At 37.8% G+C, this 17,700-nt stretch overlaps 1 protein-coding gene across 2 annotated transcripts; it reads left to right on the forward strand.

Annotated features, from left to right (window-relative positions):
• The first annotated feature begins 10,777 nt into the window (after positions 1-10,777).
• dhrs1 (dehydrogenase/reductase (SDR family) member 1) lies at positions 10,778-16,929 on the forward strand. Of its 2 annotated transcripts, none has more exons than XM_038300553.1 (9): positions 10,778-10,930; positions 13,660-13,809; positions 13,936-14,079; positions 14,227-14,306; positions 14,496-14,628; positions 14,748-14,891; positions 14,979-15,048; positions 16,327-16,407; positions 16,523-16,929. In XM_038300553.1, exons 2-9 carry the CDS (start codon positions 13,666-13,668, stop codon positions 16,657-16,659), a joined length of 933 nt encoding a protein of 310 aa, XP_038156481.1. In that variant the 5' UTR covers positions 10,778-10,930; positions 13,660-13,665; the 3' UTR covers positions 16,660-16,929. The 2 variants fall into 2 exon arrangements, with proteins under 2 accessions (XP_038156481.1, XP_038156482.1); XM_038300554.1 differs by having other exon boundaries at positions 10,783-10,930; positions 13,621-13,809.
• The last annotated feature ends 771 nt before the right edge of the window (positions 16,930-17,700 follow it).

Below are 17,700 nucleotides of genomic sequence, written 5' to 3' on the forward strand. Positions count from 1 at the left end.
TAAATACTGCTGTTTGTAACTACTGTTAGGTAAAAACAGACATACATACCCACATCTATAAAGGTTTCTGGATTCACTGAACTATAAAAGAGAAATGCACAAATTGTGTGAACAGTTATTGTAAAAAGAAAAGGTTACTAATATGGCTTTGATTATATAGTTGGGTTTATAGAACCTCTATCAAATTTTTTTAAACTTATATAAAAAAAGCTAAAACCTCGACCTCGGTTTCCTGATAGTGTTCATCTGAAATAATAATAAAAAAAATACATCGGCCACTACGTTCTCATTATATATGATGGATGTATATGTATCACTATGCTTAACACTAACACAAAATATCTGCATAAACTCATCACATCAGCTGCCAAGCATTGTGGCAGGGGGCTACTGATTTGGATGTATATGATTAGATTAGATTAGATTAGATTAGATTCAACTTTATTCTTATTACCACGTACAGGTACAAGGCAACGAAATGCAGTTTAGGTCTAAGCAGAAGTGCAAAAGCAGCAAGTGCAGGATAAATAATGGTTCCATAAATACAGGACATGGGTATTTCTACTGAATGAGTATAGAGATGAATACCATTATAAATAATGAATATAATATATAAATCACTAGTGTTATGAACTAAATTTACAGCTAAATATGTACCGAATATAATATACAGATGGATAATACTATTAAAAAAAATGTGTTTGTTGATTCAGATGCTGCACCCTTTTTACAGTTTTTAGTTTTTTTTTTTAGACGTGTCTAAGAGCCTTAGATAGCTCAAAGATGGGCGAGTCTGAGTTCCTGTGAAGACATTCATTTGTTTATCTAAGAACAATACTTCTTAGTGGTGGTGTTCAGTTTGATTAAAACTAATTAGTGGTGCAGATATTTAAAGGAACAAAGGATCTAAACACTCAGGACACCCTACAAGAATAAAAATACAATATTTACATGATGTAGACGAGATGTGAACATGTTAAGCTATTTTATCAGATTGTGTGATCTATGAAGGCCCTCATGCTCTGAAACGGATAAACTGTCAGTCTAAACTGATTTTTCTCATCATGCTTCATTTTGTTTTAGGAGAAATAATAGACTGTATAACATATGGGATGTAAAAACTTTTTTAAAACAAACCTTTTTCATTATTTTAAAAACATAATTACTGACCTTGAATGGATAGATTTCTTTATGCATCATGGAGGAGGTCTGGGTCATTTGGAGGTACAGTTTCTGAAAATGAAACAAAGCCAACTGCAAACAAAGGACAGAAAAAATGTTAGTTAAGACAGCAGTAACATGGATACCAGTAGAGAACTGTACAGTGGATTTTAAATACTAAAGACAAATGCTGTAATTATAAACTTTAAGCTTTCTTTTAATGTTACAGAATCTGAAGGTCTCAAGCGCTGGAGCTTCACTGTGAGTAAAAACTTTCATTTCTGTTAAGCTCTATAAACTATAAAAAAAAGTGGAAGTAAGGTAGTTTGTTTTTGTAGCTGCCTATTTTGTTGTTAAACATCCAACTGCAGAAGCTGGAAGTGTTGAAGAATCTACAAAAACCTTGGATGCACAAAAAGACTTAGGATTAAAGAATGGCTGCAGAAGAAAAGATGAAGCAGATGTTTAAAGGGTGTTTATATTTCCAGAGATTCCACAAATGATTTATGATTCGGTTGTACAAGTTGCATGGTTTCTTTGCAGTCTTGAACCCAGCCTCGTACTTACCTCCATGGAGGACCTTTGCTCCAAGGGCCATCGGTTCAGCTGAGGTCTTGACTTTTCAGAACTTCTCTATTTCTTGTTTGAGTCATTGGTATGTCTCAATATTCTCCTGCTTTTTCTTTTTTGTTTTCGCCCATGCCTGGGATTGCCTCACCAAGCAGATTCTTTAACTTTCACAATGACTTCAAAGCTTCCTATTAGAGACTGACATTTTTTCGGGAATCCCATGGGTCACGGGATTCCCGTGGGATTCCCGTGGGATGGGAGTCAGTATTAGTAATGATCACGGGATTGGGGCGGTACAGGATTAAACATTAACGGGAGCAGACGGGAGCGGGAGCAAACCAATAGTAACTTCCGCTCTGAGTTTTTCACCCGCGCTCAAAAACAACAAGAATGGGAGTGGTGCAGGAGCGGGAGTCATTCTGAATGGGAGCGGGATGGGAGTGGGAGTAATTTCACCAGGAGTGGGACGGGACAGGATTTAGATTTCTACTCTGGCCCGGGATCGGGACGGGACACCATTTTTTTCTGTGGGAGTGGGACGGGACAGGAGTGAAAATCCACTCCCGTGTCAGTCTCTACTTCCTATCCAAGCTTTGTCCTCCTGCGCCTTTGATCCTTAAGGTTTATGTGTATTGTTTTTCTGTAAAGGTCAGGTTTGGTCGTACTGTTTTAAACTATCTTAATACTTTCTCAAGGTCTTTAAGGTTATTTTCTCTGGTCTGCAGCCCTTGTAGGTGATGTGACTGCAGATTTTTCAGGGTGATCTGAATATATTCAGATATATTCAGAATATATTCAGATCAGCTTTGTTCTTTCATAAAGTTACTGTAGTATATCAGGCAGCTAATGCTTAAACAACTTGCTGTGGCTTCGTTGTTACTGTTCAGTCTTAGCTTGATTAAATGGTATCCCAATTAATCCTATTGTGCCTCTTAGTGGGCTCCGCAAAGAGGCACTAACCCTGAGCACTAACCCTCCATTTGGGAATGCGCAAATGGAGGGTTAGTGCTTAGGGGCTGGTTTGGGATTGAGCCACCATCTGTGCTGCTGCCATCAACACTTTGTTTTATCGATGTTCAAGCTTGGCCTGTTTTTCAGTGTTGTCCTGTTTCTCTGACAGTGACTAACTGCGTGTATTCTCTTTCATCCTCTGACATGGGAGCTGGCTGAGAGCAAGTCTGTCTGGCTGTGTCTTTCCTGAAAGGGGCCAACTGTGGAGCTGGTTCACGGTTGCCTTTTGTCACGTCTTGGTTGGTGTTTGTGGACCCAAATGCAGAGACAGGGAGGCAGAGGTGAGTTCTTGCAGATTTAATCAAAGGAAACAGTTTAACAATAGCCTGGGTGCCAGTCAGAACTTAGCCCCGGCCACAAGGTTTGAGTTCGGGGAAGTTCGGTCTGGCTCTGCTCCATAGTAGCGCGAGTATTATCGCCCACTGTCAGGCGATCCAATCAAATTGTCAGGGCGGACTTTATACGATGATGGACAGATGATCAAGAGTAACGTAATCAACCACGTGACCAAAGCGCGCTACGGTGACAACAATAATGGCTGCCGCTGGAGAGTTTGGGTGAGTAGATTCTGCTATTAGGTCTGTTCTAGAAGATATCGACAGCAAATTAATTTTAAAAGAGGAACAGAGAAACGCGATCAAGTCTGATCTTCTTATTCTAGGCGTGTAACTGCACGCTTTGATTTTTGTGGACAACAACTATGCCTCGATTAACATACGTCACGCACTCCGTTGCTCTTATTGGTTGTAGGTCTATCCAATTGAGTGCAGAGGCATTTTTTTTCCTGGTTCGTTCGAAACACGCCCCATAATCACAGCTCTATGGAGCAGTATCAGACTCATATTCTGACTAGAATTGAGTCGGACTACGTCAGGCTAGTTTAACAAAGGCAGGAATCCAAAAATCCAACTAAAAATGTAAAGCAAACCAGAACCATGGAGACATCAGGGGAAACCAAACATGAGGAACCAGGGAGAGACGAGGTATGAAGGCAACAACATGAGAAGCCAGCAACGACACTGTCATGATTTTGGTTATGTTGCGCTTTACTTTGCTCCATGTTTCCTAGTTTTATTGGTTTAATTCCTATTTTGTTGTAGTTTCTAGATTTATGTTTGTTCTCATGTTTTTTTGTTTTCCTGTTGCCCTCTTGCGTGTGTGTTCCTTTCCCCTTGGTTCCCTCTGTCTCCTCACACCTGCTCCTTGTCAGCTCGTTAGCCCTGCCATTGTCTCAGTCAGCTACATATACTGTCCCTCTGCAGTCACTCCTTATTGGTTTCTTGTCGTTGCAGGCTCCTCTTGTTGTTGTCTTCATACCTCGTCTCTCCCTGGTTCCTCGTGTTTGGTTTCCCCTGATGCCTCCGTGGTTCTGGTTTGCTTTAAATTTTTAGTTGGATTTTTGGATTCCTGCCTTTGTTAAACTGTTTCCTTTGATTAAATCTACAAGAATTCACCTCAGCCTCTCTGCCTCTGCATTCGGGTCCTCTAAACCACAACCAAGACGTGACACCTTTTGTACGTATCTCTGCTTCTGTCTCTTAGAACCCCAGTCGGCCTCAGCAAATGGCCCCTCACACTGAGTCTGGTTCTGCTGGAGATTTCTTCCTGTTAAAAGGAAGTTTTGCTCTCCACTCTCCCTACATGCATGCTTGGTGTGAGGGATTGCTTCAGAGTCAATGCAATCACCTGGTTTTCCTTAGGTAGAAAATGTTGAATCAATTTGGCTGTATGATCTAGCTGAATGGTAAAGTGCCTTAAGATTCAATGTGTTGGGAATGAAGTTAAATTGGGTGTGATGTCTGTAAGCTACTGAGATTTTAAATTTCCCCTTGGGGATTAATAAAGTATCTATTTATCTCTATCTGTTTATGGCATTCACATCGAACCCAGACCTGCAAAAGAATTGCTAGTTTTATGTGCTTTTGCTCACCTGATGTTTTGCCAGCAATTCCCCTGCCTGGCAAAAGCAGTTCTGATGGTTGTCGGTTTCACCTCAAGATGGGAGACAGGGATTTTACGGAGTGAAACATGTTACTGTATTTTCTTTGGAAAGCCAAACAAAGCTGCCAGCCTCCCTTGGTTCAGCACCTGAGATGCTCCCAGTTTGGGGATTCCAGGCGCTATGGCGGGTGATCCTCCTCCTTTCACTTTATTTTCCAAAAAACGTGCCTTTCGTTAAGCTAGAAACCTTCCTCGCTCCACTTTGCAGGGCTCCTGAGCCGCCCTCTACCACTCACTAGGGATAACATGTAAACTGTTCATCCTGGGGGTGAAATTTGCATTAGGGTTGAATGCACCTTTACTGTGTTTGTTCCAAGACATACAATATGATCATAACAAACTGACAAGTATCTTGTCTTGACTGGTAAATAAGTAACAGAGATGATTCTGCAAATGATCATGCAAGGACAGCTGGAGATGCTTCTTGCTTCTCACAAGACCCGTACTGGAATAGTAGGAGATGAGGAGTACAAGCACAAGAATAGAATGTCAAAATAACATTGGATGAGATTAGTATCTGGGTGGAAATACAAAGGTTTTATTTCAAAAAAGGAATAAATTTGGTATTTAAATGCTTTTTTGAAAAATAAAAGAAATAATGGGCAATAAAAGAATACAGGCAGCCTTTCTTGAGTTACTGTAGTTTAAAGCTGTATTACATTGACACAGTGTGGCAAGCACCCTCAGAAAGGTTAGCTAAATATCTAAAATGGCATGTCTGAATACGCAGATTATCAAATAGTTAAAAACTCTTCCCAACCCAAACATAAAAAAGAAGTAATTTGGATTTTACAATCATACAAACTCTGGTTCAGCATGGCTGTGTGGTGGTTAGCACTTTCACCTCACAGGGAGATGGTTCTTAGTTTAAATCCTTTAAATCCTGGCTGGAACATTTTCGTGTGGAGTTTGCATGTTCTCCGCTGTTTCTGAGTGACTATAACATGCATTTTGGGGATTTAAGCATGACCCCAACTAAAATATATTTCTTAAAAATAATTATGAGTTGGATCGAATGCTTTAACCTAGATTAGTTTATCTAGTCTGTGTCAAGCAAGTACTTTGCAAGTCATGGGCCACATTCAAATTCTAGTTCACTTCTCTTGTTTAAAAACCACACATTTTCTCAAAATTCAAAAAGTCTTCAGGATAATTACTTATCTGATGTTTTGCAGTGACATTTGAGGGTTTCTAGAATCAGTTTACTAAACCCATACCCAGCAGCACCACATGACGTTAATGGAAGAGTGCGGGTTCTCTGAATATTTCAGCAACTGTAGTGGATAGATGTTAAGCACAAACAACAAGCATTAAAAACAGTGTCACATTATCATAAAAAAAACATTAATACTGCTTTTCAAGTACATCTTTTGTAGCATTAAAATCAGCAGGTCTTTTTGTGCTGCTGAAGCTTGTATGGAGTCATCTAGACCATCCTGAGATCAGGCTTTGTCTGTGTTTTCTAGAAATACACAAGGAATGAAGAATGGCTTGAAATTGTTTGCTATGCTGTGTCCATGGTCACGAGGCAGTATTTGCAACTCTAATGTATATTTTAAGATTAGGGGGAAAAGGTAAATTCTCAAAAACGGTGCAGCACACGTCAAATGACATTTTAGTTAAGTTTAGTTAAGTCTGGCCTTATCATGTGGATCTCGTTAAACATTGGATCCAAATGAAATATCCTTTGGGAGTCGGACACGTGGGCATCATTTCCAGAATGCGATACAAGGTTTAACAGTATTTCAAAAAGACTATATTGCCAGAAGTGCAGTTTTTATATTTTATTGACAAATATCAGTACAATACTGCTCCATTTTAACTTCTTTTTGCAGGGGTTTTGTTAAGGCGTGTACTTGAATAGAAGTTTGTTTACTTGTTTCACGGAAAACAGCGCCATCTTCTGGTGTAATTCTGGTGTAATCGTATTTTTATCCTCTGCTATCATTCAAAGCAGTAAATGTTTGATATATTTTAGTTGCATCAGCTGTTGTGTTGATAATAAAATTAACGTTTTTGTCAAACGGTCTCCTAGACTATTTTTATTCATAATATATAGCTGTAAAACATGAAAAAATCAAGCTATCGTAATACAGTTCGTGTGCATACCATAGATATCCATAATAAAGGCTAGATGTCTTACGGCGGAGTCTCAAACGGCATCAACGGCGGCCATCTTACCTCAGGCAGGCTTTCTGTTGTGCTCTGTGGTACCTAATGTAAGGTGAGTGATCAGCACGAACACAAATACTCTTATCTCACTGAATTCTTGACGGATTTACAAACAGTTTGGTTTCTTACAAACATTATGAACGTGGCTATTATTCTTGATGCTTGAACATGTCGAAATTGCAGATTTTCTTGTCGAAAAATGACTTAATCGCGCAGCATAGTTGTGCATCACGGCTACTTGCGCAAGTTATCAAGGCTGAGATTATTAGTCAATTATATAGGTTTTACTGACACCAATAACAATTGTATGACAATTAATCTTTGGTGTAAATTACAATATTTGTGGATGTGGTTGTAGTTATTAGTTGGCTAATAACAATAATCTGAGTGTTGTTGTATTTTCATTATTAGCCTAACGTTAGCTGGCTAATAACAAGAAGCTGCAAAGTGAGACCTAACGTTAGTAAGTTAGCAGCTAACGTTACAGTTTAGCTAGCTGCTAACGTTAACCAGCAACTTTACATCAGTGGAAGAGGCAGAATTGAACATGATTTCCAATCGATTTGGTTTGTCAACACATCTTACATTATGTTACAGGAATTTGCTGGGTTTATTAAAAGGAAGATGCCAGACTTTTGCTATGACATAATAGTATTACAAGATTGTTGTTGACTCAAAGCTTTTATAAGTTTATATTAGTTTCCTTTGGACAACTTAAAGATGGTGTTGTGCCAAACATTTTCAACTTTCCAGCTCATCTTCAAAGGGCATGTGTATCATTGAAATTTAATCACATATTGATATACCAATCTTATACACCGTGAATTGTTGTTGGTCACTTTTGTTTTTGTTTCTGCAGGTTATATAATGTGTAAGCAGGAGGAGAAGATCTTCCATCCCCGTTTGCTGACATTCCTGCACTAGTACATGACCACAGCTACCTTCCTGTCCGCTTTGATGGCCTTGTGGACAACGCTCTCTTGTACATTATAAAGAAGCTCAATAAAACCTTCCTTTTCAAAGGGCATTAGCCAAGCTATGTTTTTTGGGTCATTTTTTAAATCTCTGTCTTCCATGTGTATACCATCACAGTAGTGTAGTTGGGGATTTCAACATGCTACATCTATATATACTTGTGAAGGGGACTATTGTACCAATTTTATTGGCAAATAAATGTCACTTTTATAATGGTTTAAAAATAGGAACTTTTGTGTAATTACCCCTGATATAATATATTAATCCGAATAGTCTACATGAAACTTCAAAGTGTTACCTTTAATTTGAAACCTGGATTATGCTTCTACACCAACAGGTTGCCACACAATAAGCCTTTTTTGTCAGCATTTCATATTTTATTATAACAATAATATTCATATTATAAAGTATGTATGTAAATATAAATAAATTAGGACTGTGAAATAATTAATCACACCCAAAATAAAAGTATTTATATATATATATATATATATATATATATATATATATATATAGATATATATATATATATATATATATATATATATATATATATATATATATATATATATTTATATATACATATTTATATATATATATATAAATATATAAATATGTATATATATATACATATTTATATATATACATATTTATATATATATATATACACATATTTATATATATACATATTTTTATATATATATATACACATATTTATATATATACATATTTTTATATATATATATACACATATTTATACATGTATAGATATCTATAGATATATCTATATATCATGTTGCCATTCAGTACACTGAGTTTTAATAGCATACAGGTGCTGGTCATAAAATTAGAATATCATGAAAAAGTAGATTGATTTCAGTAATTCCATTTAAAAAGTGAAACTTGTATATTATATTCATACATTACATACAAACTCATATATTTCAGATGTTTATTTTGTTTAATTTTGATGATTACAAATGACAACAAATGAAAATCTCAAATTCATCATATCAGAAAATTAGAATATTGTGAAAAGGTTCAAAATTGATGGCCCCTGGTGCCACACTCTAATCAGCTAATTAACTCAAACCACCTGCAAAAGCCTTTAAATGGTCTTTCAGTCTAGTTCTATAGGCTACACAATCATGGGGAAGACTGCTGACTTGACAGTTGTCCAAAAGACGACCATCGACACCTTGCACAAGGAGGGCAAGACACAAAAGGTCATCGCTAAAGAGGCTGGCTGTTCACAGAGCTCAGTGTCCAAGCACATTAATAGAGAGGCGAAGGGAAGGAAAAGATGTGGTCGAAAAAAGTGTACAAGCAAGAGAGATAACCGCACCCTGGAGAGGATTGTGAAACAAAACCCATTCAAAAATGTGGGGGAGATTCACAAAGAGTGGACTGCAGCTGGAGTGAGTGCTTCAAGAACCACCACACACAGACGTATGAAAGACATGGGTTTCTGCTGTCGCATTCCTTGTGTCAAGCCACTCTTGAACCACAGACAGCGTCAGAAGCGTCTTGCCTGGGCTAAAGAGAAACAGGACTGGACTGCTGGTGAGTGGTCCAAAGTCATGTTCTCTGATGAAAGTAAATTTTGCATTTCCTTTGGAAATCAAGGTCCCAGAGTCTGGAGGAAAAGAAGAGAGGCACTTCATCCACGTTGCTTGAAGTCCAGTGTAAAGTTTCCACAGTCAGTGATGGTTTGGGGTGCCATGTCATCTGCTGGTGTTGGTCCATTGTGTTTTCTGAGGTCCAGGGTCAACGCAGCCACATACCAGGAAGTTTTAGAGCACTTCATGCTTCCTGCAGCTGACCAACTTTTTGGAGATGCAGATTTCATTTTCCAACAGGACTTGGCACCTGCACACAGTGCCAAAGCTACCAGTACCTGGTTGAAGGACCATGGTATCCCTGTTCTTAATTGGCCAGCAAACTCTCCTGACCTTAACCCCATAGAAAATCTATGGGGTATTGTGAAGAAGAAGATGCAATACACCAGACCCAACAATTCAGAAGAGCTAAAAGCCACTATTAGAGCAACCTGGGCTATCATAACACCTGAGCAGTGCCACAGACTGATCGACTCCATGCCACGCCGCATTGCTGCAGTAATACAGGCCAAAGGAGGCCCAACTAAATACTGAGTGCTGTACATGCTCATACTTTTCATGTTCATACTTTTCAGTTGGCCAACATTTCTATAAATCCTTTGTTTTTATTGGTCTTCAGTAATATTCTAATTTTCTGATATGATGAATTTGAGATTTTCATTTGTTGTCATTTGTAATCATCAAAATTAAACAAAATAAACATCTGAAATATATGAGTTTGTATGTAATGTATGAATATAATATACAAGTTTCACTTTTTAAATGGAATTACTGAAATCAATCTACTTTTTCATGATATTCTAATTTTATGACCAGCACCTGTATATTGATTTAACATAAATACCTTGTGCATGTGTATATTTATTGCACCTGTATGTTCTATTCAATGTTCTTTTCATATGAAATTCCATGGTTATAATTATTCATAAGTGTGCAGTTTCATAACTACATGTCTGACTTTTGTTTAACAAACCAAACAGTTTGAGAATCGTAAGACAATTGAGGAAGTTATGGTTATTTAAGTACATGCGCCTTTAAAACACAATGTTACGAATGAGCGAGCTGCCTGTGGCAAGATGGCCGCCACGTGCGGACGTCGACCCCCATTGGCCAGCAGCGCGGACGAGACATCTAGCCTTTATTATGGATATCTATGGTGCATACCCTATGAATGTGAAGTCTCGCGATAATCCAATTTGCGGACTAGTTATTCAACTTTGTTTCTCGCGATATTTATTTACAGCAGCTGTGTGTTTGATAACAGCGCACCGTTTGACTGCCAAACATGTGACGTCATTACACTAGCGTTGGCGTCCAGTCTACCGTGAATCAACGCTTCCAGTTTCTCTCGTTCTTCCTTAGAAATCCAGTTAGTGTAAACAGCCAGCAGACAAACCTGATCCGTCCCTCTCTCCTACAAGGTAAGCCTTTGTTTTCATGCCGGCTATTTTGTTTCAACAGTTTAATGAATTTTAGAGTAACAGAGGCTAAACACATGACATGACTATATATATATAATTTAACTATTTAAAACTCTCTTTAAAATCTAATTACATTTTGTATATATATATCAATGCGCTGCAAAGTGAGGTCCCCGCAGCGTCTGTCTACAACTGGTGTGGTTTATGCGTTTTTTTCATATATAAATACTGTTAATAACTAATAATTTCCTGCAGAAAAATAAGTTAGTGGAGTTATTGTCACAAAGAAAGAGAAAACAGTAAAACCAGAGACTTTAAACACGAAGTACTGCTAATTTTCTTAAATACTATGTTTATTTTGTTTACAGACTTTCTTATTATTATGATATAGGCGGGTTTGCTTCATGCATTGTTAACTATTGCTGACTAATGGTGACTAGAGCTAAAGTAGTTTTGTAGGACAGAATGCTGCCTGCAGATTTCCACTGAACTCTGGTCAGCCAGCTACAACATAGCAGAGAGTTATGCAACTATTTCCATCTCTCTTCATTCCTATCTGATTCTTAGGGACCTTTATCTAATCTTATTTACCTTACAGTTTATTGCAGTGGTCCTCAAAAGATACTCTTTAGTTTTACTGGAAAAAAAACAACATATAATTGAGTTAAATATGTAGGGCCTAAAGCATGAACAGTTAAAAAAATCAGGAGTTGTTTTTGATTAAAAACAATTACAGATTGTTTCAGTGCTGAATATTTTGAGGATGTCAGTGAGCTACGTGTGGGTGGAACTACAGGCATGTCCGAATAAATTTGAATATTATTGAAATTTAATCTGTTTTAGGGATTTAATGTGTATGTATTCATCACACACAGACACTTTTAAGATAAAATGGAGCCTCTGAACATCAGAACCATAACACGTAATTACAAAAAACAAAACAAAAAAGAGATTTATGATATAGAATTGTCATATAATAAATCTTGTCTCCCAAACAACCACATTAAGTTATTTAGAAAAAAATCCTTAAGGTTCATAAAAGATCATTGAAAACAGGCTGTGTTTTCGTGAAGCATATTCGTAAAAAGTTGAGTGGAAGAAAAAAGTTTCTTATCTGCTTTAAGGTGAAAATGTAAGGAGCTGTTGTCCAAAGTCCTCTTTTCAGATTAGAGTAAACTTACATGTTAGTTGGAAGTTAGCGTAAAGCTGAAGTTAAAGTCTGGAAAGAGACAAAAGCTGCTTGGGTTTTGATTGGCTAGCAAGCGGACCTGACCTAAACCCATATATACATTTTCAAAAGTCTGTTTGCTGCTGTATAAATAAACCTTTTTCTTTCATCATAATTTACAAAAAACACGCTTCTGTAATATTAATACTTTGATGCCATTTATCAGCAAGTTTTAGCCTTTCAGTGCACTTTTATAGGATATATATTTTTTTCTAGCTTTCATTGTCATTACACTGTCACCACTACAGAGCAACGAAATGAACTCTCTGCATTTAACCCATTCATCCCCAATTGATGGGTTAAATGCAAGGGAATAGTGGACCACCATCGTGCGGGGCCCGGGGAGCAGTGTGGGGTTAAGGGTCTTTGCTCAGGGACTCAGGGTGGCAGTCTGTGGGAGTAGGGCTCAGAACCTCTGCATTCCTAGCACAATGGCCTAACCACTAGGCCGCCACTCCTCTTTTTGCCTTTATTTCATAACATAATATGCTCTCTTTGGCTCTTCAGGGTCGGACAAGTTGCCAAGGTGTTGTCCAAAAACCTCAGAGCCAATGATGCAGAAACGCTTAAGGCTACTATCAAATCAACCTGAGCTTCCTGATCACCTCATCAGAGCCACAGGCTGATCGCCTTCATTGCTCAACACATTTATGCCTTAATATATGCTATTAAGTTCAAACTCTGTACAGTACATCTTTTCAGTAAGGTGAAATGTATGTACTGGTTGTTCAGTTTGTGACCTAAAAAAAATAAAGTCATTTTAGTTCATTGAGATGCACCTGTATTTATCCTTACTCCACATTACTTCTGAGGTCAGAACTTGGATCTTGTAATAACATAAGTTGCAATCTAATGGTGGTATTGTTGCAGCCTGAAAATATTTGGAAGGGCTTTGCTAATTTTGATTCAATAGCGGATCATTTCTTCCCTTCCCTAATACATATGTTCATTTTACGTGGGATCTTTATTTTTTATTGGTAATTTAAAGATCTTCAGGATGTTTTATATCACCATATTCCAACTTAATTTGTTTCAGATGCCTGTTTAAAATACAGAATGTATTGCTTAGCAATCTGGCTAACTACTGTTAGGTCATGTTGTTCGTAGCTTAACAGTTAAGCAGTTGATTAGAACACAGGCTTTACAGTACTTTAGCTGATTTGAATGAATGTATAAAAGGGTTGGTGTAAAAAAAAAAAAACTTGTTTAATACAGCAGCAGGTACGAGTGGCAGCCATATTGGATTTTGAGGTTGGCTTTTTGAGTTGGAATGCATCAGGCTTCATGTTTGAAGTTGGACATTTTGATAGCTCAGTATAAATAAGATTAATCCACATCCCTAAATTAAGTAAAATAATAAATGTTGTTTCTTTTTTTTCAATACTTTTGACTAAACAATAGTCCTAAATATTAGAGTCAAGTTCCTTTTACCGTCCTTATGCACTGAGTTGGTTCTTTTCAGAAAACGTTTAGAACGTATGACGATCCACCCCATCCACAGGTGAAGATGTCCCTCTCTGGCTGGGTGTGTGTGGTCACTGGTGCCTCCAGGGGAATCGGCAGGGGAATAGCGCTCCAGCTTTCAGAGGCCGGAGCTACCATTTACATCACAGGGCGGCAAGAGAAGACCCTGAAACAAACTGCTGCAGAGGTGCAACTTAAACCGTTTTTTTTTGTTTTTTTTTCTATAGTGAATTCAAAAGATATTTTTCCAAACAAGCTTTTGCAAAACACTTGACCATTCTGTTTTTTGTTTTCCTTTTTTTTTACAATGTAGGTGACTGAGAGAGGTGGAAAGTGTATTCCAGTGATATGTGATTCCACCAAGGATGAAGACATTAAGGCCCTTTTTGAAAGGATCCAACAAGAGCAGGATGGCAGACTGGACATCTTGGTGAACAATGCCTATGCTGGAGTTAAGGTTTGCATTATAAAAACAAATAGAGACTGTTTTAGGTGCATTATTGATTTTTGAAGTAAGACTAATTTGTGTTTCCTTAATTATAAGGAAAGAGAGGAAGCAGGGATTCATGCAGGATGTTTTGCCTCATTAAAATTGTAATTGCAGGATATCTTTGATAACATGGGGAAGAAGTTCTGGGAAACGGATCCATCTATCTGGGATTCTGTCAACAACACAGGCCTGAGGTACTGTTAGCCTTTCAACTATCTAAATCACAATTTCCTTTCCATGCCTTATTATTTCCCTTACGATCAGTTGAAGTTGTTTTTTATTGAGGTTTAGTTTACCTACTTAGCAAATTCAAGTTGTAAACAAAAAATAAATGGTCAAATATGCCTACATATTATTGTTCTGTTTTGTTGTTGTTTTTTTAGGGGGCACTACTTTTTCTCCGTTTATGGGTCCCGCTTAATGGTGGCCCAAGGTCGGGGTTTAATAGTGACCATTTCCTCTATGGGTGGGCTGCGCTACCTCTTCAATGTGCCATACGGGGTTGGTAAAGCAGCTGTAAGTTCTTCCAATGATTTACTTTCCCATCAAGTTTGATTTCATTATCAACACTTGCTAAAAGTCCTGTCAAAGTCAATAAAAAGAATCCCGCTTTGTTTTCTTTTTTGTGTTTCCAGTGTGACAGGCTGGCAGCCGACATGGCGGTTGAGCTGAAGAGCCGGGGAGTGACTTCCATCAGCCTGTGGCCGGGACCAGTACAAACAGAGCTTGTGTCACAGTTGGTAATCCAGAAGGATACACCACAGGGTTTGGACTCCAAGGTTGGCTACTGTTAAACAGCAAATCTGTTTTTAAAAGCAACCGGTTGAATCCTAATTTTTGGCTTTGTTTTTTTCTTTTTTCCTTAGTTTAAGGACGTATTTTCCAACGGGGAAACCACAGAACTAAGCGGGAAGTGCATTGTCAGCCTTGCTAATGGTAAACAATGAAATTAGTTATTATCTCAGCAATGTAATGCCTTAATGTTGCAGTCAACATTTGGAATGTGTTTTCTATCACAGTCAACAGTCTTGAAAAACAAAATCAAGACGTGATAAAAATGTCCACCTTTCAACTTAACATATATTGTGTACAATTATTCTGAACAGCATACACTTTTAAAGGTATAGTGGAGAGTTTAGCAAAATTTGGAAAAGACCCGCCCTCTTCTCTTAAAAAAAAAATAAAATGCACATGCACAACCCTGTACTTGCTCCCGGGAGGGAACGCTTATTAAACGCGTGCGAGATCATGCACGAGCCCATTTCTCCTCATGCACGCTCTGTTTAAGAGTTGCTGCTTGCATCGCTCATACAAGCTCACTTTCCAAAAGAACATTTGCAATTTTTCCACTATGTCAGACTCACCATGGGTAAGTGAAAATGGGGAGGATGGCCTTACGTAAACATATCACCAGAATGATTGACAATTAGGAGGACCACTTATTTCGATGATCTACCCGGAAAAAGAACATCCTCCACTATGCCTTTAAGAGTGAAATATGAGAAATTAAGGTAAAACTTTTAGTTTTACATTTGAGTTTTCTCCAAAGCAAAAAACCAATCCACAAAGGAAGAAAGGTGGGGAAAAAAATCAACAGGATTATATTTGTTATGGTGGGAAACAGACATAGAAAATTGGGAGAAATGGTACAGAAAGAGCACGGCCCACTTCAGAACACGGTGGTGGCAGCGTTATGCTCTGCAGCTCCTTTTCTTCAGATGGATCTAAGATTTTTCTCAGGGCTTTGAGCTGAAGGTGAAGAGTTGTTTTATTCTTTTCAGCATCAGAGTGAGTTTGAAAACACATCCAGACACAACTTATGGGTTGCCAGTTTGAGCCCCAACTCTGTCTGTTTTAAGTCATTGTGTCCTTGAGCAAGACACTACACCTGCTTTTCCTGCTGCTGGTGATGAGAGGGCTGTTAGTATGGTAGCCTCGCTTCCGTCAGTCTGCCCCAGTGCAGCAGTGGCTATAATGTAGTTTATCACCATAAGTGAATAACTTTTATATCCTCGATAAAATGTCTGGTTTCGGTCGGATTGTTTTTGGGTTGAATTGTACAAAATATACGTTACATTAAAGGTGGAAGAAATGTTTCTTAGGACTTATCATTCTCTTATTTTCTGTCTCAAAAATCTGTAATTTTAACAGATTATTTGACTGATATCTTAGAAATGCTGATCTAACTTTTTTTCACTTATTTTTCTCTGATAGATAAAAATCTGATGTCTCTGACTGGGAAGGTGCTCATGACGTGTGACCTGGCCAGACGCTATGGGTTTAAAGATGTCGATGGTAGGTTGGCATTAGAGACTAGATGCTTTACAACCAGACTGCAGCAGGTTACAGAATCAGGTTCTACCTTCAAAAATGTATTCTAATTAAGTAAGCTCTTATGATTTTTTTTCAGGGCGGGATGTACTGGATTTCACTTCCCTTAAATTCCTCCTGAGCCAGGTCCCGTACCTCTCCTGGCTCTCAGCAGTCATCCCGTCATTTCTTCACCTGCCTCGCTTTGTGCTCACGCTGGCTAACGGTCGCTTCTAAAAGTCCCCCTGCATCAATCCCCAAACCACTATTCTATAAACCAGTTATACTATCCTAACCATTGCTAATTAACTAAATGAATAAGCTCTTGACTGTTTTATGAAGATGGGACTTTTAGATTATCATACAGAAGGGGAGACGCAATAAAGAAGGTCCACATGAAGAATGTTTTAACATGTACACTAATATCAGCCAAAACTAACCCCTCAGTGTGTGTTGTAACATCAGTGTGATATTTTCTATGAAGCTGTGCAGCTTAAGAAAAAAAAATAATTGAAAACTAATTTTGCACTAACTTTTGCATTTAATCTATTAAATTTGTAATAAATTAAAGCCGGAACTAAAGTTCCTGAATGTCAGTTATGAAGTTTTATGAGCCATACTTAGTGAGCCTTTTGTAGCAGGAAAAAATCCCCCATTTCTAACTCTGTATTTCATAGCAAACCTTTATAACCCAACCAGAAGCTGAAAATAAGTATGATTTTAAATTTAATATAACATTTTAGTTTATTTTTAATATTTCCATATGCAAACAGTGGTTCCCATTGAATGAGGAGGTGTTTTCCTGGCTGTATTTTCATACACATCAGCCAGCAGGAACAGCCACTCTAGTGGGGAAAAATTGCCATCTCATTGCCTTTACATCATAAAAACTGGTCCATGTTAACAAACAAGCTGACAGCATTTTGACATTTCTGCCTGTTTTCTACCTGTTATATTTTTCAACTGTATTGCAAATGAATAAAAGATTGTTTATCTCTTGCTGTTGATCATTTTTGCAAAAATACACAGAGTTCAACAAGTCTGGTTAGCACCACCAAGTAATAGGTGCTAAATAAAACAGTGGAATATATAACACATATAGAATGAGAAAGGGACTGTTTAATTAATATTAAAATGTGTCAGAGATGGCACTAGTTCCTTTGGAAGACTTAAAGGAATAGTACACCCAAAACATGATTAGCCTTCATTTTCTACTCACCCCCATGCTGAACAACACTCTGGAGTACTTTTTTGATATCTCAAATGCATCTGGAGATC

Source organism: Cyprinodon tularosa, unplaced genomic scaffold (assembly GCF_016077235.1).
Source record: "Cyprinodon tularosa strain WSP-4 unplaced genomic scaffold, ASM1607723v1 ctg45, whole genome shotgun sequence".
Lineage (NCBI taxonomy): Eukaryota > Metazoa > Chordata > Actinopteri > Cyprinodontiformes > Cyprinodontidae > Cyprinodon > Cyprinodon tularosa.